The sequence below is a fragment of the Pseudomyrmex gracilis genome, unplaced genomic scaffold (genome assembly GCF_002006095.1).
Source record: "Pseudomyrmex gracilis isolate BER0280 unplaced genomic scaffold, ASM200609v1 scaffold_178, whole genome shotgun sequence".
Lineage (NCBI taxonomy): Eukaryota > Metazoa > Arthropoda > Insecta > Hymenoptera > Formicidae > Pseudomyrmex > Pseudomyrmex gracilis.
In genome coordinates, this window is record NW_018020762.1 from 201057 (window position 1) to 226377 (window position 25321).

At 42.9% G+C, this 25321-nt stretch overlaps 1 protein-coding gene across 1 annotated transcript; it reads right to left on the bottom strand.

Moving 5' to 3' along the window:
* Positions 1–588: 588 nt before the first annotated feature.
* LOC109857918 (heparan sulfate glucosamine 3-O-sulfotransferase 5) lies at positions 589–19731 on the bottom strand. The gene is made up of 4 exons (XM_020434707.1): positions 19650–19731; positions 6471–6564; positions 2425–2638; positions 589–2294 (listed from the first exon to the last, which is right to left on the bottom strand). Exons 2-4 carry the CDS (start codon positions 6527–6529, stop codon positions 1365–1367), a joined length of 1203 nt encoding a protein of 400 aa, XP_020290296.1. The 5' UTR covers positions 6530–6564; positions 19650–19731; the 3' UTR covers positions 589–1364.
* Positions 19732–25321: the final 5590 nt, after the last annotated feature.

Sequence of the window (25321 nt, forward strand, 5' to 3'; positions counted from 1 at the left end):
CTCTGCACAGAGTTTAAACCTCTGATCTTTCGGCGCGCGTATGTTATGTATAAAATATTAAATTTTTTTTTTCCATAGTTCCAACCCGTGTGGAAAATGATCGATTATAAAGATTTTTTTTCTGAGAAAGTCTGAAAGGTTTTTTGTCTCCACAAGTTTGTTCGCAGTTGGTCGGAGAGATTCCACCCTTACTCTTCTCTCCCTCTCTCTCTCTCTCTCTCTCTTTCCGTGTTTCCCAGAGGAACGCTTGCGCCAATATCCGGTGTCAGAAAACGATGGAGAAGAAGAGTTCGCGCTTCTCTGAGAGAGCGAGAGAAAGAGAAAAGAAACAAACTTGCAACAAGAAAGAAAGAGAGAGAGAGAGAGAGAGAAAGAGAGAAAAGATTGTATGTCCGGTTTTCCACACTTTCTTCCTCCGACAAAAAAAAGCGAGTTAGCATAATTAAACACTTTCCTTGTCTGTGTAATTTACATATCACACGCAGCGCGGTGTTATCGTGCACGCGCGCGCGCGCGCGCGTGCGTGTACAACAAACAAAAACATCTTCATCTCTTCGCGCACGAGACTGGCCTCGTTTGTGTTTTTTTTTTTTTTTTTTTTTTTTTTTTTTTTTTGTTTGTTTTAATCTCCTTAACGACATAAGCGATATAACAACTTCCAATGTGGATTATAAAAATATTTTTTATCTTTTTCTCGTTACCAACTAGTTAACCTATTGATATGTAAACTATCGATATGTAAAATTGATATGTAAAGTCGCACGGATCAATGTGATCCGCATATCATATCGTGCCGCGTAGAATCCGCGAGGCGGAATTTTTTACCCCGCCTTTCGCATTCTCGCGCGAATCGCGTCTCTGCGTCTCTCTAATTTATTTAATTTTGGCCGGCGTTTCTGTAACTGTATGTGTACTTGTGTGTGTGTGTGTGTGTGTGTTTGTGTTTGTGTGTTTTTTTTTCTGTGTACACAGCTTTGATAAGTGAATAAATAAGACGCTCGTCCCGCGTGCATCGGCAGTATATATCGGTATCGTGAGAAAGACAACAACAAACAACCGTATTCGAAAATAAACAGGAACAACAATCGATATGATCAATTATAAACTATACTTATCCTCGTAATCGCGCGTCCCTCGAAGATGTCGAAGACGTCGTTCGATCGAAAACGATGCGATTCCAAAGAAGTCTGGTGTTCACTGACGTAACCGGTCAGCTCGATTCCGCATCTTCGATTACTCGTCTGGTGTATCGCCCTCGTCTTCGAGCGACGAAACGATATTTGATTCGATCGAAACGATATATGAACGATGCACGCGCGACTCACGCCGACGACGACGAACGGGTCGGGACGTCTCCACGATGGTTATTCCTCCGGCCAGCCGAGATCCTCGCCGACGAGTTCGTAGAAGCGTTGATTGTGCTCGTTGAAGAACTTCCTCAGCTTCGTCACGACAATCGGACTGACGCGCGGATGTCGCCTGCCCTTGCTCTCCTTCAGACACTTCTCCGACGTCTCGTTTCTCAGGCAGTAGAAACCCTTCGTGTGGTTGAAGTAGAAATTGTGCCGGCCGATCCGCGGCTCAAGCCCGAGAAAGTTCTCGATGCGACGCAGCTGCGGCACCGGATCCTCGATCAACTGATCGCCGTTTACGATGAGGATCTGTTCCCGCGGGAACACCTCCAACCAGCGGTGCATGTAGGTGTGATAGAGGGAGATGGCGACTGGTCTGTAGGATTCGTTGATAGTTCCGTCGGGTCGCATCACCAGTTCCTCGAAGGTACGCGCCGCTTGTTGTTGTTGTTGTTGCTGTTGTTGTTGCTGCTGCTGCTGTTGCTGTTGCTGCTGTTGCTGCTGCTGCGGCGTGCCGTTCGTTATTAACGTAGACGCGGTGGCCGCGTGAATGCGCAGCTGAGTATAATCGGATATCGCTCGGGTGACCGGCTCCCGCACGATCAACAGCAGCTTCACGCTGCCGTTCATCGCGCGGATTCTCTCGGGCACCTCGGGCGTGATGAAGTAACTAGGGCTCTTCTCGATCGTGATCTGGCCCTTGAACGAATACGGCATCTTGCGGCGGTACCACTCGAGACCCTTACCGTAGTTGTCGTCGCGATCGAAGAAGTGAACCTCACCGGCGGCACGCTGTATCTGCGGGTGAAGATAGAGCATCTCCAGGAGCGCCCGGGTGCCACATTTGCGCACGCCGATAATAATGGCCTGGGGCAGGTGACGATACGTGTGCGGAAAGTGAACTTTGGAGTTGGAGAAGAGGAGAGGCGGCGTCGCGCGTACCTGCCGAGAAGAGATAATCAAAAACTCTTTACACACGCACATATTTATATACATATTTATCGGAGTGGTGGATGGTCGTATTTTTTTGTTTTCCGCTGCGAGATTTTTCGGATCGTCACATCGTACGTACCTGGGAGACCAGTTCGACTGTGCGTCCTTCAACGGCGGAGACCGCGTGCAGGCTATAAACGGCGCTATCATATAGTATGTGGAAGGTGAGGAAGAGGGAAAGCAGAGCGACCGATAGGAAGGCGACGGCCACCTTCGGCCGGGACACGCCGACCACCAGAATGCAATCTGACGCGTCACCCTCGGCCGGCCTCATGGCAGAGCGGGACATCCACCTGCGATAACCAATCACAGAAAAAACCATTCGTCTCGTTAAATAATATAATACTTCTCGGGGATACACGTTAAGAATGCATCGGGGTCATGTAGAGACACTCGACAAAAATTACGAAACGTTTTTCTCATTTTTCAGCTAAAACACTTTGGTAAACAATTTTCTGAGAAAATTTGAGCACGTTATATATTTTATTTGAAACAACAAATTTTATTTCTTATATAGTTACTTTACTAGCAAAGTATTATCGGTAAGTCGAAAATACTCTTACACGCGCTACTACTCTTTGATCCGCGTCTGCTGATCGACTGTTTTGTCGATCGCGGGGCGATCGGTTTCGTCTCTTCTCGAAGTTAAATCGTTTTTGTTGTTTGCCGCGCATTGCTCGTACATTATCACGTATAAGCCACGATTAACATACGAGCTATCCGAACACAATCAGGCCACACACGCGGCACAAAAATCCGATTTACAATTCAACGAGTTTCTTACAACGCTGAAAAAAAAAAAAAAAAAAAAGTTTGAATCAAGTCAGTTTTGTAATCGAGAAAAAACGACTTTATTTCGGACGCAGAGATTTATTCGGAAAAAATAGCCAAATTAAAAAATCATCAATTCGCGGTATTTGTAGTATTTTTCAAATCGAGTGCACTGTGAATATGGTTTTGACTTATTAAAAAAAAAATTGATTTATCAGCTTTTACTTGTTAAAAATGGTTAAAAGCTAAAGATATAAATATTTGATGTACATATTTATATATATATATATATATATATATATATCTCTCTCTCTCGAGAACATTAGCTCGAGAGAGAGAGAGCGAGTTGAAGTTCCATTTCTAGTTTCAAGAAATTCTTTCAACTCCCAAAAGACATTCGTGTATATTTTTTTTTTCCGCCTCCGTTGTTCCTTCTTTCCGACACGCAACAACGCCGTTAGTTACGCCTCTAATTTATTCTTTTCTCGGTAAAGACGAGGGTACGAGTGCTCAAAGCGCCGTCCGTGATCGTCGATTATTACAGTGTACGTGCTTCGCGAACGTGCAACTTAGCCGGTTTAATGGCCGTTTAAAACTCGGTAGAACCGATTTATCGGAAACGAATCGGAAAAGGATGGGGAGCAAATCTATAAGATTAGCAGATGATTTAACGCACGCGCTGGTTTATTTTACGGTCCAACCTACCCGGCGGGAGTAATAGCGTCGAAACCGAGTCGGTGTCGTAGCACTAGGCCGATAATTGCGCAGTTGATTGACGTTTACACGAAACACCGTGAATTGCCGCCGACACTCGCAAATTTGTCACAAGTGCGCTCGCGTGACAGACGAACAAAGCGGTTGTCAATGCGGCGCTCGCTAATTTCGTTCGCCATACGGGCTCAAAAGTTTATCGATCGTCGAATTTTAGTGACAATCTCTACAAGCCGCGCGTTAGGATTTCCCAGCTTTCTCTCTTTCTCTCTCTCTTTCTCTCTCTTTGTCAGTCTATGTATTTTTTTTTTATCTCTGCAAACGATAAATCTTTGACCCGCATGCTGTCCCGTGAGCGAAAACTAATGGCCGCTCGCGCGCCGAGACGATTGAACTTTAAGCGTCACGTGAAATATAAACCATACGATACACATATGAGAGGTGTTAGAAATAATGCGTAAAACTCACACTCGAAAACTAAAAAGAGGAGAAAAAAAAATAACACGTAATTAAAGTCACGTGTCTTGAAAACGTCAAAAAGTAAAGTCACGTGACACAAGGAGGAGAAGAAAAACAAAACGTGACTGAAATCACGTGACTTTAGTCACGTTTTTAAAAACACGTCATACGGAAAAAGATTATAAAAATATAATGAGTTATTCGCACGCGTACACACACACACACACACACACGTATGCAAATAAATAGGCCTGGTGTAACGCGGCCTGGCAAAATTCATCATTGCATTCAACATGATTAATTTGTCAAAAGAAGCGCGTGATAAAAATTGAAAATAGATGTTCTCGCCTCTCTTCACTCTCGGTAAATCACATTTATTAGCGCCGCCTCGGCCGAAAGAGAGAGAGAGAGAGAGAGAGAGAGAAAGAGAGAACGTTTACAACATTAGCGCAACAGGCATGTAAATTACATGTCCTCGCGCGCGGATAAAGGTCTCATGGCGAAAGTTGTTCCGCGAGGCGAAACCCGGAGAACGAATCGGAATTCACAAGTGACGAAACTTGTGTAGTCGAGAGCTCTTAAACTCGGAATAGCTAACGAACTTCTGAAACGCAGAGCGGAGGAGGCGAACGACGCGAGGATAGCGCAGAGGAAAGAGAGAGAGGAGAGAGAGATCGATCTGATATATAAATGATGCAGAAAGGTCGGTACCCCTGAGACAGGGCGCAATCTAAATTTGATGCTGTTGCATTTTGCATTCCGACGTAATGGCTTCTCTAACGTTTATCGTCCGATACACTTCGGGCCCCCGTGTTACATCATCAGTTTCGCGCAACTCATCGATCTCTACTCGGCCGTGATCGAGCGGAGGTACATACTACCTACAGGTATATACTCTATAGTGTTTCTCGTCTCGTTCGTGCTTAATTGCAATTCGCGTCGCAATTAGAGAATTTATCGTGCCATTGCTCTGACGAGATCGTTTTTTTCTTTCTTTTTTTTTTTTTCTTTCTTTTTATTTTCTGCGCGCGCTCCGCGAAAGGTAAAAACCTCGAAAGCGGCCCGTTTCTCGGATGAGGAACTTGCTTCCGGAACTGCAGTTCCCTTGCAAATTTGTCGAGATATGAATGATCGATATACAAAAATTAGAAAATCAAACTGGAACACACATTTTACACGTTTTTAACTAAGATTTATTAATTAAAATCGGTTTTTTGTTTTGTTTCGAGTATATTATCGCGATTTCTCGCTTTTCTCTTCGAGTTTCAAACGGCATTCGCGCCTTATCACTGCCGCGCTCAACGGAAAATATCTCGGACCACGTTGCGTCTTTAATGAGATCCTGTTTTCATTTTGGGGGAAATGCGCGAATTCTCTCGCGTCACAGTCGACTCCTACTCTCCCTCTCTCCTCGATGAGCACAACGAACGCCATTTGACGCACAAGTTTTCTGACTAAAATTTGCTTTGTGCTGCGGCGCGGCGCGAGGTGTTTCCGTGGGAAATACGCGGCCTGTGTTATCCGGACAAATTGCAATTTCCAGAGAGTTGCCTTCCGCGTCGTTGCGCGCTTCTGCGAAACTCTCTCTCTCTCTCGCACACGCTCGTGACTATCAAAACGATCCGCTATTTACTCATTATCACTATAGCATATCAACACGTAATTATATATATATATATATACCTCGGTCTGACAAATTTATAAAGCGCCAACGTAATTTTATACACTCCGTCGGACGCTGCGCGCACAGGTGTACGTAATTTTGTTTTGAACCCGCGACTACGACGCTACTTCGTTACAAGACCATAACGCGTCGTCGTTAAAACGAAAAAAAAAAAAAAAAAAAAGAAGATAAAACAGCTAGCGAAAATGATGATCTTCCGTTCCGTTGAAATTGTACGTTATCTCGTGCGCCAGTGTCTGGTGTAATTGGGATGTGGCCGCGGAAAGCAGCAATTTTCTCATTTCAGGAGGACAAGCGCGGAAACTTTAATTAACTAATTATGTACATATGGCTAACTATCGTTGCGTCGCTCGGCTCCCGCGAGCTCTCGATTCAATCGAGAACTCGTCGAAGAGAAGAAAGACAATATTGTGTTTCAATATGTACTTAAAAAAAAAAAAGAAAAAAAAAACAATTTTAACCACACACATATATATATATATATATATTTGTATACTTACAAAACATCTATGGGGGATTGAGGAGACCACTCTTGATGAGGCCGCGCCTTGTTGGGCATCTGTGCTCGTTTGTACGCTCACATTGTTGAAGTTTCTGAAACAACCGCAGAGAGTAAGAGAGAAATACCACGTTAATCAAACGGCTTTACGCTTCGCTATCTTCTTAAGTGTCTAAATGATTTTTAATTCGATTAAGCAAGTTACACGTAATCTCGTAATAATTATAACTCTCTCTCGAAGGCGAAGAAGAAGGTGATGCAAAAACAACTACTTGCGGAAATTTTTTGCGTAGATTTTGTTTTTTTTTTTTTTTTTTTGTCACGACGAACAACGGGGACTAAAATGGACCCCGGGACGATGCTATGGGAAATCAAAATGCTTTTCAAGGGATTCCTTCGGGGGTGACCCAGTTGCCCCGGAAACTTACATAGCGCGCGCAAATAGAATCACCCGGTGGAATAGCAACTTTTCTCATTCTAAACTGTCTGTCCATGCGCACCGTCCGAAGCTCTCCTCATATGCGTGCGCGCGGATACGCTCCAGATTTGTTTTGCTTTTTTATTTATTTATTTATTTTTTTTTTTCAACCGCGTTTCGAGCTCGGATAAATAATGCGCCCGTTACAGAATTACCTGTGCGTTATTGCATTACATCCCGGTCGTCGGTATATAAAAAACCCCGACAACTTTCACGTTGTCCGATGGAAAAAACAAATTGAAATGATAATAATTCAATTTTTTACGTTCCATTTATACAAATAATTTATTATTTCAGATCGTTCTCTCGTAAATAAGAAAACTATCGTGTCTCTCGGCACACGCGATTTGTTTTTATTTTATTGTGTATTCAAACTTCTGTTTGTTTTTTTTTTTTTAGAAAAACACGCGACGCGATATATAGAGCGCCGCGAACACGCACATCCATTCATCCACGACACTTCGCGACACGTGTGCCATTACACCCGCGATGATATATCGCGATGTTGCGCGCTGCCGCCGCTGTCTCGAAGAACGACAATTTGTGAACATCGGCGGCGCGCACACACAGTCGCACACTGTTGCGATAATCTCGCGACAACACAACATTTGAAATTACCGACGACGACAAAAGGATTAAAAACCGATGTAAAACAACACACAACGCGCGATATCGGAGTTATTCGAATTTCTCTCGACCTTGAACACTTTTATTACGAGATTACGCGCATCGATCGGAGAGGGCTACTCGACTCGAGGCTGTCGATTTGTTGTTTGGCGTTTTAAAATGCGCCTGCCTATTTTCATTTACGTCATAGACGGTCTGGCGACCGTCTGACCGGTTGCACGAAATAACAAGGACACGCCGCGCGGCATCAAAGAACGAATCGATATATCGAATGCGCGAACTTCAAGGAAGAGAGAGAGAAAGAGGCAAAACTATGATGTAACTCCGTGGCATTCTTCCGCTTGCGTAACGGTAATGTGTCACGAAACGTCGCCGAGAAGAAAAAAGCGGAATAATAACGGATATTTGCACGGCGCAAGCGGAATTATTTAAACGGAGACGTTTTAATTTTATCTATCTCTCCCGGTTCTCTTCCGAGAAGAAGCTCGCAAGAAGAAGATTGTTTCCTTATATATATATTTTTTTCTACATATTTTATACATATATCTCTCTCGTATAATCGCAAATATTCTCGTCGGAGACTGGAGAGATAAGAAAATAGCTATGCATGTAAATGCAAAATTAAGAGAAAGAGCTGTTAAAAATTCACAACGCAAAACGTCTAGTTCGTCTTTTGAGAGAAATGAGATGGAAAGTTAATTTTTTTCCCACCGAAGCTGACATTTATATCCGTTGCTTTGTCTCTCGTCTTGAAAATGATTCCCGAGAGAGAAATCGCGTAAATATATTTGTGTCGTCCTCTCTCTCTCTTTCTCTTTCTTCTATATATGTTTATTTCGCGTTTAGCTTAAATTCATTGTTGCGATAAACGTTTCATCCGACATTTTTAGTATCTTTGTAATAAAAAAATAGAAGGATTCTCGTTCACGGTTTAAATTCTTCCGAGTAACGTACGTAGCGATGATTCGAGGAAAAAATGCAAATTTGCGAACGTATCGCATGATTTCCCGAACGGAGCTGCGTCTGTGAGGAATCGTTCGTGGGTTACCGCTACTTTAACGACCGCTTTGGAAGTTTCGCCCCCCGGTCGATGATGTGTCCGAGGCACGCGAAAACGTTAAAAGTTCGTCCGGCAAACACGGGCGGCTGCGACCGCACAATCGATATTTACTCCCTTCCCCCGGAAACTTCCAAGTGTGTCGCGAATTTGATAAATCGGCTGTGGCGGGAGGAGGGAAAGTGAGCGCGCGAGAGACCATTTTCCTCCGTTCTTCGGAGTTCATATGCGAAAGTGTATGAACATGACAAATAACATTTCCTGTGTTTCTCGTATATAAATAAATATATACGCGATACGATTCCGGACGTGTAATCATTTCTGGAGAAGTAACGACACAAGAGTCGAAGAAACGCAATCTACCTGATGAACGAGACGTAGAAAAAAATTTTTTTTTTTCTAGAAATAAAAATCGAAACATAAGTCGTCGGAAAACAAGACAAGTGCAGAGTTTCTCGGCGAAAACGAAGCGAATCGTTTAAACAAACGGCCTTCGAAAGGCCTTAAACTTTCCTTATCGAAAAGTCGAATTATATCCGATGGACCAATGAAAAGACAGGAGGGGGAGGGGGGGAAGAACTCGCCGAGATAAGGCGCCATTTATCAGCAAAGGAACGCGCGTTCCTATTATAGATAAACGTTATCTTCGCGCCGGGTCGCTCAGACACTTTGTAAACGCGAGAGAGTACTGAAGTTAAGCGCAAAATTGCGCTTCCTACACGTAGGAGAAAGCTAAATATATAAGAAGAGAGATTTTTTTTTCCTTGAAGAGAAAGAAAAATCAATTGTCTCTCCTTTGTCTTAAATAATTTTTCGCCTGGAAGCTAACGAGGGATTTCTTAAGCAGCTTCTGGAGCGTCTGCAGCGCGCTGTCCACTTGTAGTTACATATCTTTCTCTCTCTCTCTCTCTCTCTCTCGTCTTTTGCTCTTTCTCTTATCACAGATACTCGACACAATTTCCAGATTTCTTTATCGAGCACTCTTCATCGTAACATGTATTTTCTGCTGCAGAAGCAGAGGTCAAACGTATGTCCGCTCTCCGGGGAGGGAGAAGGGTAAAACCTTGAACTTGTTCCTTTCTAATGTTGGAATTCAATAGATACGCCGCGGTTTGATGTGTGTGTGTGTGTGTAGTATATATACACATATATTATATACTTCGGTCGATAAATAAATACGGACATAAATCAAAGTTATACATAAAATTTTTGTGCATTTAATAATACGCGGTTGTCGCGATTGTAAATTCTCGATATATATATATATATATATGACGCGCGCATTAAAAAATTCAGCGAAGCGAAAAGATTAAACTCGGGCGAAAACGTGTGCAATTGAAAATAACACGGATTCTCGAAAACCGTGTTATAGCGTGACGGCCGCGCCACACAATTCGCGTAATCGATGCTCGCAAACCCGATTATGGTAATTTGCCGGGGGAGTTTGTATAGATAGACGCGCAGAAAGCCTTGTACAGATAGAGAGACCGGGCGTTTTAAAACCTTCGAAAGCGCCCCGGGTGCACACAACTAGACCGGCGGCGGCCTTTTCAAGGACAAAGACGTGCATTTCGGTTATCTCACCGGTTATCCTTTGACCTTTTCCGCGCTGTGCGCGCATATCAGCCGCCATTTGATTATTTAATGTATATCTTGACTGGCATAAACAACGTATAAATAACGCCGATATTGAAGACACTCTCTCCTCTCTCTTTCTCTCTCTCTCTCTCTCTGTGGCCATCGAAAGCGATTTTCCCCAACACGGCGAACGTTACTTTGTGTCGTCGCTTTGTCTTGAACCTGAACATGCAACAATTTATTTTACGTCAAATGAGAAAATGAGATTTTCTACACGCACACACACACACACACACATACCAGTTTCAACGTGTCTGTGCGCGCACGTGTCGACCTATCGGATGGTCCGTATGATCGATCAACTTTGTGGCGGAATCTCCCGACATCTCGCCGCAAATTACATAATTATTCATAACACGAACACGCGTTAAAGCATCCGTTATATATATTCGATCAGAAAACCGATAATGTTGCCGATCGCTGTAAGGAGACTCTCGAGATAATGGATTTTTGCATTTTTAATAAGCACCGATCACGCGCGGCGCGCGTATTTTCGCGTGAGAGGTGAATTTTGTTTTTGTTTTTGTTTTTTTTTTTCTCTATCATTTATGCATCAGCTTTTATCTCGAGCTACGTTAAATTTACTCGAGGGGTTATTTAATTTTTAATATCAAAACTTTTATTTAATTGCGAGCTTTATAAAATAATCGAGCAAAAATCGTTTTTTGATAAAAAAAGAGAGATTTTTTATATTCTCTGGAGTTCAAAAAATTACGGAGATCTTTTTCGGGCGGCTAATTTTGTTATTCGAGTCGCGCGAAAGTATCTAAAATAAGATGCACGAAAAAAAAAAAAAAAAAACGGAGATCGGTCGCGCATACTAATGTAACACCGATGTGACCCGTATCTGTATGTAAAAAAAAAACAGCGCAGTCGGCGGCGATGGAAGACGCGCGCTAATAATTGTTGCGCGGTGAGGAATAAAAAAAATCAAGTGTTCGAGAAAATAATAAAAAAAAAACAAAAACCGCGCTCTAATTACAAAAGAAACAAAGAGAGTACGTAATAAAATTTCGCGCTCGCTGAGAGGAGTCGTCGCACTACCCTCTTCTAAATTTCACAGGGACAACTTTATCTTTACGTCCGAGGTCAGGGGTCGGAGATCGGACTCTACCGTCGAGCGTAGGCCTCTTTGTGGCGCGTTCATTAATCGGAGATTGCGTAGGAGTAGTCAAGGCATACACGTGAGAGAAGCGCGTGAGCGGAGTATCGTAGGCGTACGGGGCGATCGAAGGGATGGCGAGCGTAGTAATAGTAATAGTAGAGGGAGGTAGTGGCGGTGGTGGTGGTGGTCGTGGAAGTGATGGTGGTGGTAGTAGCATCGCGTCCTACTCCTCCGTATCCTGGCTTATTGTCACCAGACTGTCGGAGAGTAGGGAAAGAGAAAGAGAGACAGGGAGAGAGATAAAAGGCGCGGGAGGAGAGAGCACGAGCGCGTGCGCATTGAGCGCGGCCACTGAGTCAAGGTCTTCGCTCCGACACTCTCCGGCAATCGGCCTGACCTCGCTTTTCTATCCTTAAAACGAGCAAAGGCGGCAATGAGCATTTGCGATCGGCACACGCAATTGCGTGTGTGCAACAAGAATGTCCGACGGTAACCCGCAGGCCTCTGTCATTTTTCACGCAAGCTTCGTTCGTGACGAGTATATCGCGATGTATCCATTTCCTCCGAACAAGCCCAGCTCTTATCGGGTTTCAGGTGACCGATCTGCTCGGCTCGTTCGCGATAAGTGCCGATAAGAAGCCGCGGCGCGCGAAAATTACGAAGCGCGCCGCGTCGGATGAATGAGTCGCGGGCTCTCGTTTCTTCCTGCGACAGTAGTAGTAAAGGTCCCCTATTGATCAGACGCGCGCGCGCGCGTAGCCGTCCTCGCGCAAGCACGCGAGGACGAGCGTGAGCGGAGCGAATTAACCGCGGGAGGAGAAGAGACGACACTTCCGCAAGCGGGTAGATTCCTGTTTTCCTATACCGTTGTGTGTGAATGAGTCGCGGTTCGCATTAATAAACGTTAACGCAAACGTTATCCGCGTCGCGCTAAACGATAGTTCGCGTGATTTTTTTCCCCTTTCTTTCCTCGGTTCTCTTTCATTAGCCGAACCGTGGTCGCCTCGCTCGTTCGCTCGCTCAATCAATATTTGATCGCTTGCAAGTGTATACGGTTCCGCTCGCAAGACTTTTCGCATTACTCCAACGCTCGTAAACAAAGCGCGCGATTATCCGCGGCGGCGAGGCCGCAACTCGTTGCATGCAAAATTCGCGAAACTGCGAGGAGGTATAAAATGATTACATTCGCGAAACGACGGGGGGCCGCGAGTTTCGCGCGGTTCGTTCATATATAAATAATATTCGCCGAGTACAAAAGAAAGAACACGCGCGTGCCGCTCGACCGTTTTAATTAATTTCTTGTAATTTTACAACAAAAAAAAAGAGAGAAAAAAAACGAAGAAAAAACCGAAAGCGCGCGCGCGCGCGGAGAAAACGGAAGTAAATATTCATCGCGGCTAAAAACGAACAAAGTCGCCGGACGTCGCGCGTCCGTTACAGTCCGCGTTTCAACGTAAAATTCATTGGCCGGCCAAGCGAACCGCGCGCGTTTATGAATTTATGAATATCGCTAACGGATGAAATCGGGTCAAAAGTTCACATGTCTTTTCTAACGCGCCAACGGTACGTATGCGGGCGTAGTAATCCCGTAATCGCGAACGATGCCATCTCGACGCACGGCTTCCTGTTCAATGTTGCACACGATGAAACGTCTCCCTTCCACAGTAGGAAATGTACAATATTTTGCGCGCGCGCGATTTCGTCTTTGCGATTGAGAGACGCGTCTCGCGCATCTTTCATAACTACATCGTAAGAAGATAATAAGTATTCGCATTATCGCAGAAAGCACAAAGTTTTACGCGAATACAACAACTTCTTTAAATCAGTTCGTCCACTGCAAGTTACGAAATTAGGACAGAGAACGCTGCTGTGTATTTACAGCACGCGAGAAGCGAAACGACGATCAATTATATTATCTTTTTGAAAATAATTTTTAGGTAAAAAAGAACCTAACCCGAGTCGAAATTTAGCGTCTACATTGAACGTCAATTTTTGAAAAAAGAAAATTTCGGACGCGTATAGCAGCGTCAAAGTAGCATCTACTTTTTTTTCTTACTCCTACTTTGAGTCTATCGGAGCCTATTTTGAGCCTATCAGAGCCTGCAACGCGCAGCCTGATCTGAGAATTGAACCCTACTTTAAAATTTTAGCAGAAAAAAAAAGAAATTTCGGACGTATAGCAGCGTCAAAGTAAGATCCTACCTTCTCTCTTACTCCTACATAAAAAAAAAAAGGAATTGAGGTTCAATGTAGACGCTAAATTTCGACTCGGGAAGACACCAAAAAAAAAAGCTTTGAAGCTAAAAAAAATTTTTTAATTTATTTAATTATTGCACAACATCCTGCACTGGCTCTGTATGGCCGTTAATTTTAAACATTGATTATTAAAAAAGCTTTGATTTTTGCACGCAGTATGAAAAACAAATTGTTCAAACTGGTTTGAACTCAATCCAAACGGTTATTGGTCTTTGGCGTGGATGAAAACCCCGTCTATTCCGCTCGATGCGCTTACAGAAGTTTAATGCACGAGCCATGAGAGTCAGGTCGCGGTTCATAATCTCCCGAGCATCTCCTCGCGCGGCGAGGAGAGGTGCATTACGCCCGCGGTACATTACGGCGCGATAAAACGTTAATATCAACCGCGAAGGCTTTCGCCTCGGTTCGTGACCCGAGCAAACGAGCGGGACATGCACCCCCGCGCGTTGTCGTTTCGTTTCGCGTTTCGCCATTCCTCCGTACTTTCCCTCCCGTATACTACGTGTCACGTTAACGGATATCGCGGTGGGTATATATATACACGTTTGTAATTGAATCGCCGCAAAGCAAAATCGAGTTGGAAGCCGGAAGACCGCGAGAAGAAGAGGGTCTTGGGTTTGTTTCGATTCCGCTTCGCGGAAAACGAACTTCATTGCTTCTTCTTTCTCCCCCCGTGTATCGGTGAAACACGCGTCGTTAGGTTTTTTTTTTTTTTTTTATTATTATATTCGCCTCGCGATCGAACGACAGGAATCGCAAGAACGCGCGGAAATTCTTCCGAGCTCCGCAAATTATACCTCGTTGCAACGACTGTGAGAAATAATTATTAAATATGATAAAAAAAAAATATAGATATTAAACAACTTTCAATTTTTCAAATATTTTTTAAGACACTTTCTTTGACAAATGTCCGGCACATCCACAGTTGCGCGTATCCGATTCTCACAAGAAGAACAGAATTTTTTTGCTCGCGATGGTAAAAACGGAAAAGAATTTACAAAAATTTTTTGATTTTCTTCTCACGCGCGTGATTTATCAAATCCATCGATCTCATTCAAAAATTTCAAAAGACGCTTTAGAGAAGCACGAAGCACATCCGCGTGTAGATTAACGATATCTCTAACGTTCCCGTTTCTAATTTCGAGGATTGCTCGACGTGAAAATTGCTCACGGAGAGAAAACGCAATTTTCCGCTCGCTATATTTAGAAATATTGCTTCTCATATTTCTTCCTGAAGCATACGTTAGCGTTATTCAGAGCTCTTACATATGTAACCGAAGCTTCATGATTTCATACTCGCGCGTGACCGAGTCAGTTGAACATCACACACGCGCTTTGTCCAACTTTTGTTACACCCACACACACGTAGAGTTTCACGTAGGAAAGTGGAGGTACCACTCGACCCCGCGCGCGCTCGCAAATACACAGTCTCGTCTCCCGATAGCACCTGTGCGAGAGACTCATTTTACCGTCAGTTTCACACACGAGGAGAATGCAATGGAAAAGAGGAGGAAAATAAGACGAGATCGATGCGAAAGAGAGAATTTCTCTGCCGGTCGACGGGTCGACCTCAAACTCTCTTTTCAGAGAATGAGACGGAGCGGAATATTTTCTAAAATGTCTGCCCGATGCGTTTTTGTTTTTTTTTTTTTTTACCAACGCGTTTATATTTCATCGACATAATTAATAGAATATATTCCGTACGTTCTCTTCGAAAAAAAAGTTAGTCGAACATTTTTGAAAGAAATGTCACATTTTCGAGAAAATTTTTATTTGCACTGCCTTTCACTGTTCGAGTGGAGAGTTTCATATTTTCAAAGAGCAGACATGTATTACTGCAAGATATAATTAAATTAATACTCGGAAACGAGAAGTTTCCGATATCTTTGATAAGGCAAACTACTACTTTGCTACTTCAGTACAGCGGTGCACAAGTTTATCGCGAAAGTTCTTCGTGTAAGCAACGACGATAACGCGAATGAAGATGCATGTTTCACGAAGGTAAACGCGATTATCGTGTCGTTATCACCGGCCGCTTGATATTATCCACGCAGGGTTAGGGGGAGGGTGAAAGAAAAGAGGGAGGAGGGGGGGTTAAAATTAAGTTAATTACCAGAGAGTGCTCGCGACCTCTCGTGGCGACAAAAATACGCAAAAGTAAAGCCGCTTTAAAAAGTGAGTTAATACTTTAACAATTGCGGAAAAGTTTCGCTCAGGTTCGAAGGGCGAAAGAAAGGGAAGAGGGAGAGAGAAAAAGAGAGAGAGAGAGAGAGAGAGAGAGAGAAAGAGAGGAGATAGTCCTTACTTGACGTAGTTGTGCTTTAATCCATTCAGCCGCCGGTTTAACTTTTTCCCAGCCATTTTGCACAACTTACTCGTTAATGGCGTCGCGCGCGGGAAATCTACTCCCCGTGAGAATGACTCGCACAGGCGGGGACCATAATATAAAGAATATCTCTATTCAGCCCCTCGCGCGCTGCGAAAATGAAGACGTCAATCAAAGCGCCATTAAGTTCTAAAACGAGATTAGCTGAAAAAATGTCCCATCCTTGTTGCAAATATTTTTTTATTAATATACAATACGTACGTTTTCCATTTAGTTGGCGCAGTCGCAGTGTAATAATGCATTCGTGCAAACTAATTGCGGAGGATTATTACATTATAGTCAATTAAAACGCCATTGAAATTGCCTAAAGGCTGAATGAATTGCAACATTTATATACATGTGTATATGTGTACATTATATATATATATATATATATATATATATATATAATTCCTTTGTTAAATATTTCGTTAAATATATTGCAATATGTGTTATTTGTTCTCTATTATGTATCCGTATGGTTTGTGGATAGTAATAACGCGAATAATAATATTCAACTCGCTCGACTGATTGCAAGATAATTATTGGTCTATTAAATAAATATCGTCGAAATTGCCCAAAGACTTGATTGCGAATTAACGAGTCGCGCGGTCGTTCGCGGTCGTTTTTTTCTCTTTGTTCATTTTTTTTTGTTTTTTCTACATCATAAGATCTAATTTCTTTAACGTGCTTTTAATTTGATATATTTGTTTTTCCTAAAAAAAACAAAAAAAAAAGAAAACACCGAGATGTTATGTATTTTATGTAATTAAACGAGCGCGCACAAGTTGTACGGGTTATATATATATAAAAGCGTGGGTGGACTTCCCGTTTGCAAAACACGTATCTAGTTAGACAATCTCGTGGGTGGCGCAATTCGAGGTAAAAAAAAAAAAAAATAAAATAAACAAAAATAATACACCAACGAAAACAACGGCGCAATGGATAAAACAAGCGATGAGGGTCAACCCGATAGGGTAAACGAAACCACCTACGAATCACTCTCGACAACCGATCCGCTTTATCGAAGCAATTACAACTACGGGCCAAAGTAGTAAACGGGAGAGAAGTGCCGATATTTCCCGAAAACGCGTTTTCCGTCATGCGATCGAGTAGTATTCGCGCGCGTCTCTCTTTATCTGTTTAACTTTATGGCGCCGCTCTCTAATTCGATTTCACGCGTTCTTTTTACTGAGAAAAATGTATCGCTGTCACGCACTTCCCGCGCCCACGTAGGATTTGCCACGCCTCCGCGAGCAACAACTTTTCCGATCGCTCTTTCGACCGGAGTCGATGATATAATCGTTGATTTCACCTTCTCACGCGCAATTAACGTATAACCAATCAAGAGAGAGATAAAGAGCTGAACCTTTTTTGTTTCGCGCGCGCAAAAGTGTACTTACTTCCGCACAGAGAAGAAGAGCGGTTTTTTTTCTCTTGTTTTGTACAGAAGCGCGGAAAGAAAAAGACGCGCGAGACGTGTCCACGTACCGTTTGGCTCTTGAAAAAAAAATTATGCAATAATGCTTTTCTTATTTCACAAGTGTTCCGCGAGTTTCTCCGCGGCGTTTTTTTTTTTTTTTTTTTACGTTCGCGGATCCCGGAGAGCTTGCGCTACTAAAATATTCATGAGCGACCCCGCTCCTCCTTAAACATCTGAGAAAAAAAAAAAAAAAAAAACGGTAATGTTGTTCCGCATTTAGCAATTATTCAATTGCTCGTCCCCCGGTTGCGACAAATTAAATAAAACGCGCCCGGACGGAGACTGCAGAGAACCGGCTTGATTTAAATAATCTTATTACAAAATCGCACGATTGGTCTCTCTCTCTCTCTCTATATACGTGTAACTAAAAAATACCTGTCTGTTTACTTACGTACTCGATGTTAAAATAAAAAAAAAAAAACAATCTTTAATTTTTACTCGCAGTAATTTCTTCGCTTTCAAAAAGTACAAGCGCGATATAATCTAAAATTAGATTCGGCTTTATTCGCTTTCCGCCTATTGTACCTTGCGTTCTCCGTTTCCGCTAAGGAGATAGACCGAGAAATGCTGTTCTCGATATCGTATCATGGAGTCTCCTTTATCCTCGAAAATGCCGACGTATCCAATAGACGACGACGAGAGAGAGAGAGCTCCGGTGAATTTCCTCGGAAAACTGTCCCGGAGCGAACCTATTTTTCCTTACGCCTCGCTTGTTTAAACTCCTCTTTTAGATCGTCGTCACAATTTTTTCTACAATTGTTCCGTTGTTTTTCGCACAGAAAAAAATTTCATCGTTCGTTCGCCCGAGCAAAAGCTAATCGTTCGCGCTCGAGCGCGGTTATATACAAACGCAACGCGCGGCTTTCAGCTTCAACCGTGTAACCAAACCTCATTATAATGCAATTTCCGTTTCCAAAATCTGTGCCAAGGCTCAGCCAGGAAATTATTGTTGCTCTTGTAGTTTGTAAGGAAATATCGATTTCGCAATATCAATATCGTGTTTCAAAAATTGAAAACGTCAGAAAACGTAATCGTTTTTCGAAACGTGGTGGTTTTTTTTCTTCAAGTACACGGAAAAAAAAGATTTGCTAAAATAGCAAGAAATTAGTTACTATATGGCCAGCAAAAAAACATTTGTTAAGTTTAGTAAAATTTTTGTTTTGCCAACAAAATATTTTGTTGATGAAACAAAAAATTTCGTAGGATCAACCATTTTTTTTTGCTGACTATATAATAGCAAAACTTTTTTTTCCGTGTACGAAACCTTCTCTTTGTGCACTTTTTTCTATATTTTCTCTCTCTCTGAAAAATTTTTTAGAACATTTGCTAAATTGTGCAAATGGTGTTTGAAGTTACTCGAGAGCGAGGAGTAACGAAACGTCTTTTATTCACTCAAAGTAAAATAAAATCACAACGGACAAAAGAAAATGCTCAATGGCTGACATTTGCAGAGATTTGTAAAACCCTCTCACACCGCTACACAATCTTGGAACTATTCTATAATACAATTTATAAATAATTCCTCTCTCTCTCTCTCTCTGTCTCATTCTCTGCCTCTGTGACGATAATTACCAGACGAAAGCGTCGTGTCGACGAAAGAAAATCAGTTATTTCGCGCGGAGATGCATTCGAATCGATATAGCTGCATCGCAACTCATGTCGAAGACTCTCTCTGAATTATTCCTTGAGAAACACGTGTCTCACGTGAGATGAGAGATCACGCTCGCTGTTTTTCTCGCTCTGTTTTTTTTTCCCGGATCAAAATCACGGAACGACGCAACAGGACGACAACGTCCTATTTTCGTCTCTCGAAAAGGTTTCATTTAGTCGAGTAACGGTGGAATATTCGAAATATCGGTGGAATTATCATACTGTTGTTTGTCATTATACGATTGTTCGTTCGCTCTCGACATGTTACTCTCTCTAAGCTAGTTTTACGCGTCAATTAAATCAATCGTTTTCGCGTGTCCGCAATTCCCTCGCGAGAAATACATTTGCATCTGTTTCGAAGTTGTTAATACCGGAGCTGTTGCGATTATTATGAATGATTTCAAAAAGGATTACTCTCCGCACGTATATATATATGTATCGTATGAATAAATAACATCTCATCGTGTAATTGAAGAATCAATTATTGACGAGCATTAAATAGCCGTGTTGTGAACACTCACTTCTATCTGCGTTTCGCTCGGCTACTTGGCGAATCGGCGGGTACCCCGGCGGGAGGGATGAGGGGTTCAAATCCCATACATGGCGACGACGACGACGACGACGACGACGACGACGACGTGCGCGGCCGCCGAGTGAGCGACGCACGTCAATCAATTCTGCAACAGAGAATGAAAATTTGCGTAATTAAATTTGCATTTCCGTTCGCCCGATCGAATTCGGAATCGTTAATCGTGAGTAAATATGTATGTGAAACGCGAGCGGTTGAAAATCCAACGTGCAAACACACACACGAACCCCCTTGTAAGATGTAATGAATTAATTAATTGGGGGGGAGGGTTACAATGAGAACTTTTGGGGGGAGGGGCGACACGTCGATAGTGTGCACAAATGGCGCGTTTAATTTGTGGATTTGTGGGATCTCGTGTGCGCGCGGGTCATTGCGTCGAGAGAGCGAACGACGATGTCGATCACTTCGGGGTTTTCGAGAAATGGAGAGATCGTTGGCCGCGCGGTCGAGATTAAGCGCCCTGCAGTTTCAATTTCGCGCGATATCGGTCCTGCGGATGTGGTCGGTCGGTAGGAATCTGGTGTCTTGTGCACGGAGATAAGTGAAATTCGATGATCGAGAAAGTTTCGCGCAACATACGTACGTTCGCGCGAATATTACACGGCGCGATTAATCAACACACACTATCTGGTTGTTTAGAAACACCGTTGCAAAACCCCAAAATCGGGTTCGAATTAATCAAATTGAAACTCGATACGCGGATGTGTACATCATTTAGTTCTCCCTAATGATCCGAGAGATGCGTGTTATATATGTTTTACATCCGTTTCGCGGACAAATATTGTTTTTGTGCGCGTCGGAGCGAGACGGAGAACGTTATTGCGAGCCAAAATCGCGTTCGAGTCGGGGGAACACTTTATGATCGATTTGTTTCTGGAGGAAGTGACGTTCGTGTCGGATGCACACAACAGTAGTTTTGCGTCTTTATGTCTTCGAGAAAGAAATTCGCACCGCGTCTTGTTGTTTCAGGACGTGGGGGGGGGGTTTCAATTAAAATCGAATAAAAACACTACGTTCGCACTCATTCTTCATTTCTCGCTTTGAAGACTAACTCAAAGAAAAACGCTTCCCGAGAGAAAAAAAGATATACGGTACTTAAATTGACTTTCGATAAGAATGCGAGGGAAAAGGGAGGCGCGATTTTTCCTTTTTTTTTTTTTCTTCTCGCGCGAATGTTTCAGCGAAACAAGATACAAAAACACGCGCGGGATTCCGGAAATTTCAAGTCAAGTTAAAAAATAAGAAAAATATCGATATCTCGCGCGCCGGAGAATCTGACTTTTTGAGCTGCATCGGATTCTTTTCTTCCTCCTAACTTTGGCAAGTTCGGCTTCCCCTCCACCTTTTCCCTCCTCCTCGGCTCTTCTTAAATTTACCAGAAACTTCGGAAGTATTTAAGCGAAGAAATATAAGCGTTGGGGAAAAAGCGTATGGAAGAAAGAAGTCTTCTCTCTCTCGTCTTGTCCGAACGTTTCTTTCTCGCGTGCGCGCTAGGAGAAAACGTTCTTACAATTTTCCAAGTCGTCCTCCGGTTCGCGGCTTCGAGTCACGGCACGAGGAAAAACATTTTCCGAGCAAATTGGAACGGGGATAGCTCAACGCCCGGCGGTGAGATGAAGGAACGACGGGCGAAGTCTGGCGAAAAGCTAAGACCGAAGATTTCTCCGCCCCCGAAACGAATTTCCCGGGAACGGCATTTCCCGCGCCGCCAACCGCTGTTTCGCAAATTATCTGATTTTTCATCAATCTTGCCCCGCTCGATTCATCTTTTTAAATAAACGTTATCGCGCGTTACATGTATAACATATAATAATCTATCTGTTACTTTATTAACAGAGTTGCTTTTAATTACGTCACAAAGAATCGAATTTAATTTTTTTAATTAATCGAATTTTCACGTAATTTCAAAAGCAAAATAACAGATATGAACGCAAACAGCGGGGGATCGCGAATTAGCATAAACACTCGCAATCGGCTCCGTAACTCATCCAAGAGAGTGACCCGGGTGCGATCGCGTTCCGGTTTCGCGCTCGCGCCGCGTTATCCTTGGACACCGCAACTAATTAATGAAGCTACGATTAATGCGTAATCGCTCGGGCTCCGGCCGATTGAAAATTGATGGCCTCAATCGTTGTCACGCGAATTAATTGCAAACTGGCGTTGTCCGCGTCACAGCGTACGAAATTGTTATATCGAGCGTTGCATTGGAAATTTATACGCGCACGGATGCGCGCGTAACTAGCGACACAACAACTCTTTTCGCTCGCTCTGATAAGAATATCGAATATCCCCCCGTCGAAGCGGTATCGGTCGCGTTCATTCCGCGAACGGAAAAGACAATGGAATACAAGTGGTTTGAAATTCACACGGACAAATTTTCGCATCCGATGGATGATGCTATATACATGTATTACACCGAAAAAATTATATTCTCGTAAGTAGAAGATTTTACACTTAAAAAATCTTCTTAAAGATTTTAGATGATATTCTTCTGAAAGTAAGAATATATATTCTTTATCTAAGAATATATTCTTAATTTAAGAATATAGTCTTTTTCGATAGTGAGATATATATGTTTTTCTATAGAGNCTTTTTATATTCTAATCAGTATATATTCTTATCAATATTACTATTTAGAGGATTTTCCTCTTAAAATAAGAAACTCTTCTTGGCGCCTATTTTAGTATAAAATATACTTAAAGTAAGTGGGATATCCTCAAAACAAGAATACAATTTTTTCGGTGTAGGTCTACCGGAAAGTTCTGTCCGTTTTTGGAATAAAACAAAATACAATTATTTTTCTTACCGTCAATAAACTTTATTAAATAATATAATTGCCATTGTTATTAATAATTTCTTGCCAGCGTGAGGGCAATTTATATATCTTATTTTTGAAAAATTAAGAACAATTTGTATTTTGTTTTATTCCAAAAACGGACAAAACTTTCCGGTAGACCTAATATATATATATATATATATATATGTGCATCAACTACGTTCTAACGTCGTTAGCTCTCCGCGATATTTATCGAAACTCGTGACACAGCTGACACAAGTACCGCTACCACATGCTCTCTCTCCTCAAGAATAAAGAAAAATATGAAATATGTTTCTTCTTGTATAAAATGAAAAACGATGGTTTGCTGCGCGGTACGTTTCTTTTGTGTGCGTGCGTGCGTGCGCGTGTGTGTGTATCATGTAATGCTGTTATAAACACATTTGCGCTTCCGAGAAAAAACGCGCGTCGGCGGACGCAGAGAAAATTCCACGCGCATCAAAACGCGCGCACAGTTCTCTCTCTCTAGCGAATAGAAGGAAATTTCACGTCGTGAAATAAATAAAAAAAAGTGCACCTCGAGATACGCGCGTCTCTCGTTTATATATTTGCGTGCGAAATCCGTCCGATATTATTGCGTTATTTACGGTCCCGATGAATGACGTTGAGAAACCGCGGCGTGCCGCCGCGGCAGAGGTAAATAGGAAAAAAAAAAAAATACCAAAGGTGGCGTGTGCGGCATTGTTACGTAGCGAAAAAACGCAACGTTATTTATAATACTCCTACGCGAAAACTTCGTGAATCGACTGACTAAATAATGCAAGTAACACGTCAACCGGCAAGCGTAATCGCATAATTATTGCATGGCCCGCGCGCGGACACTGTAATAAGACATCTCTCCGATCTCGCGACACGCGATCTCCGCGAGAACAGCTGAGTCACACTTTTGCACTTCTTCGTGCAAAATCGCATGATTTTTGCGTGCACGCCCGACGACGACGACGACGACGACGACGACGACGACGACGACGACGACGACGAAAGTTGTGCACGCGACTTCGACCGAGAAACGATTTCTTTCCGCTCTTGTTTCTTCAGGGAACGCGTTTCTGGAGCGCCCTACATAAAAGGAAAAAGCAGGTATCGATGCCTCATTTTTTTTTTTTTTTTTTTTTTTTTTCGCCCATATCGTTTGAAGCAGCTCTCCAAGTTGTACGTATAGATATATGAATACGTGAGGGTTAAATTCGTTTTGGGGTGAGAAAAGATAGGGAGGGAAAGAGAGACGACGAACAAAATTGGGGTCGAACATCAGCCGCAGACGAATGAGGAACGAACGACACCCACCCATTGTCGTCGTGAAACAAACCCTCCGCTCGCTTGCACTCTCGCGCCTTATCGGCAACGCCGAGAAAGAGAGAAAGACGGGGAAAGCTTTTTCGAAGAGAGATCTTCGCGGTGCGTGTGCCGCGGGGCAGTTTTCCCTCTGACGCGCGCGAGAGAAGATATCACGTAATATTTTACCTACAAATCCCACCCCTGCTCTGATGTTTCACCATAACCGAGCTTTTTCCCTTTACGAGGGCAATGATTCCGCTCGTTCGCGCACACAGACACGTGCCCCCAGCTCCTCCGAGCGATTTTTCTCTCTCGCGTCCGGTTCTTTTCTCAGCCGCGATTGTCTTATACGGGGTGGTGCGCGCGCACGCAAGATATCGAGGGGTTAATGGATTAAATAAAGAAGAGAGACTATCCGCCGCGCTGTGCTCTCGCGCGTTTATCCAATTTGTTATCTAGCGAGTCTCTCAAGCGCGCGACCGAAGAAGAAACATCCGCGGCGCTTGTTCGCGGATGTTTCATTTGCGACGCTTCAAGTTCCGACCGGAAGTAGAACTCGACAACTACACAAGAGACCAATTCCGCGTAAGGACGCGGGTTGCAGAAAAAATCCGGCCAAATGCGATTTTCTGCGTTTTGCGCAGACTTTTTATTTGGGAAACGGGGTTTTTTTTTTTATACGAATGATTGAACGCGGTTGTGATCGACGCGAAATCTACAAATACTTTTTACCACTAACTGACGACAAACCTCGCGACGTCGCGTTTGCTAAAATACACTCGCGCGCAAGTTAGGCTGATAAAGACCACCCCCGTTACACAATGGGAGACAAATTGCTTGGCGCGGTGGTGTCTGAATTATTCGTCATGTACCTCTTCAACGTTAGAGCTCGTTGCGAATTATGTACGCTTTCAGAATATCTACGAAATGGTGAGGGCTTTAATAAGGCGCCCATCGCGCGCGCACGTTTCTCTCTAAAATGTGCGCTCCTCTCTCTCTCTCTCTCTCTTTGTATGTCCCTCTGTGTGTACTCAGCGTATATACCCGACGTCTCTCCCGACGAGACGCTAAATAAATTCCGCGTAATTCGAAGAGAGCAGAAGAAGGATCTTCGTTCAACGAAGACGGAAAAGTATATAATTATACCGAGTGTTAGGAAAAAAAGATGCAAATATTTGACGCGATATAGACTGGAAATGAAGCAGAGAGGATTCGGCAAATTAAAGCGACCGTATAAAAATGTCTCGATGTTTTACGGGTGCACCGACAAAATTGTATTCTTGTTTTGAGGATATATCTCACTTACTTTAAGTATATTTTATACTAAAATAAGCGCCAAGAAGAGTTTCTTATTTTAAGAGGAAAAAAATCCTCTAAATAGTAATATTGATAAGAATATATACTGATTAGAAATGTAAAACGCCTCTATAGAAAAACATATATATCTCACTATCGAAAAAGACTATATTCTTAAATTAAGAATATATTCT

Excerpts from the sequence above, each read along its gene's own strand:
- LOC109857918 (XM_020434707.1), bottom strand. The coding sequence starts at position 6,529 with ATGCCCAACAAGGCGCGGCCTCATCAAGAGTGGTCTCCTCAATCCCCC. Across the intron at positions 2,639-6,470 it reads CAATCCCCCATAGATGTTTT|GTGGATGTCCCGCTCTGCCA; the intron begins GTAAGTATACAA and ends TGGTTATCGCAG. Across the intron at positions 2,295-2,424 it reads CAGTCGAACTGGTCTCCCAG|GTACGCGCGACGCCGCCTCT; the intron begins GTACGTACGATG and ends TCTTCTCGGCAG.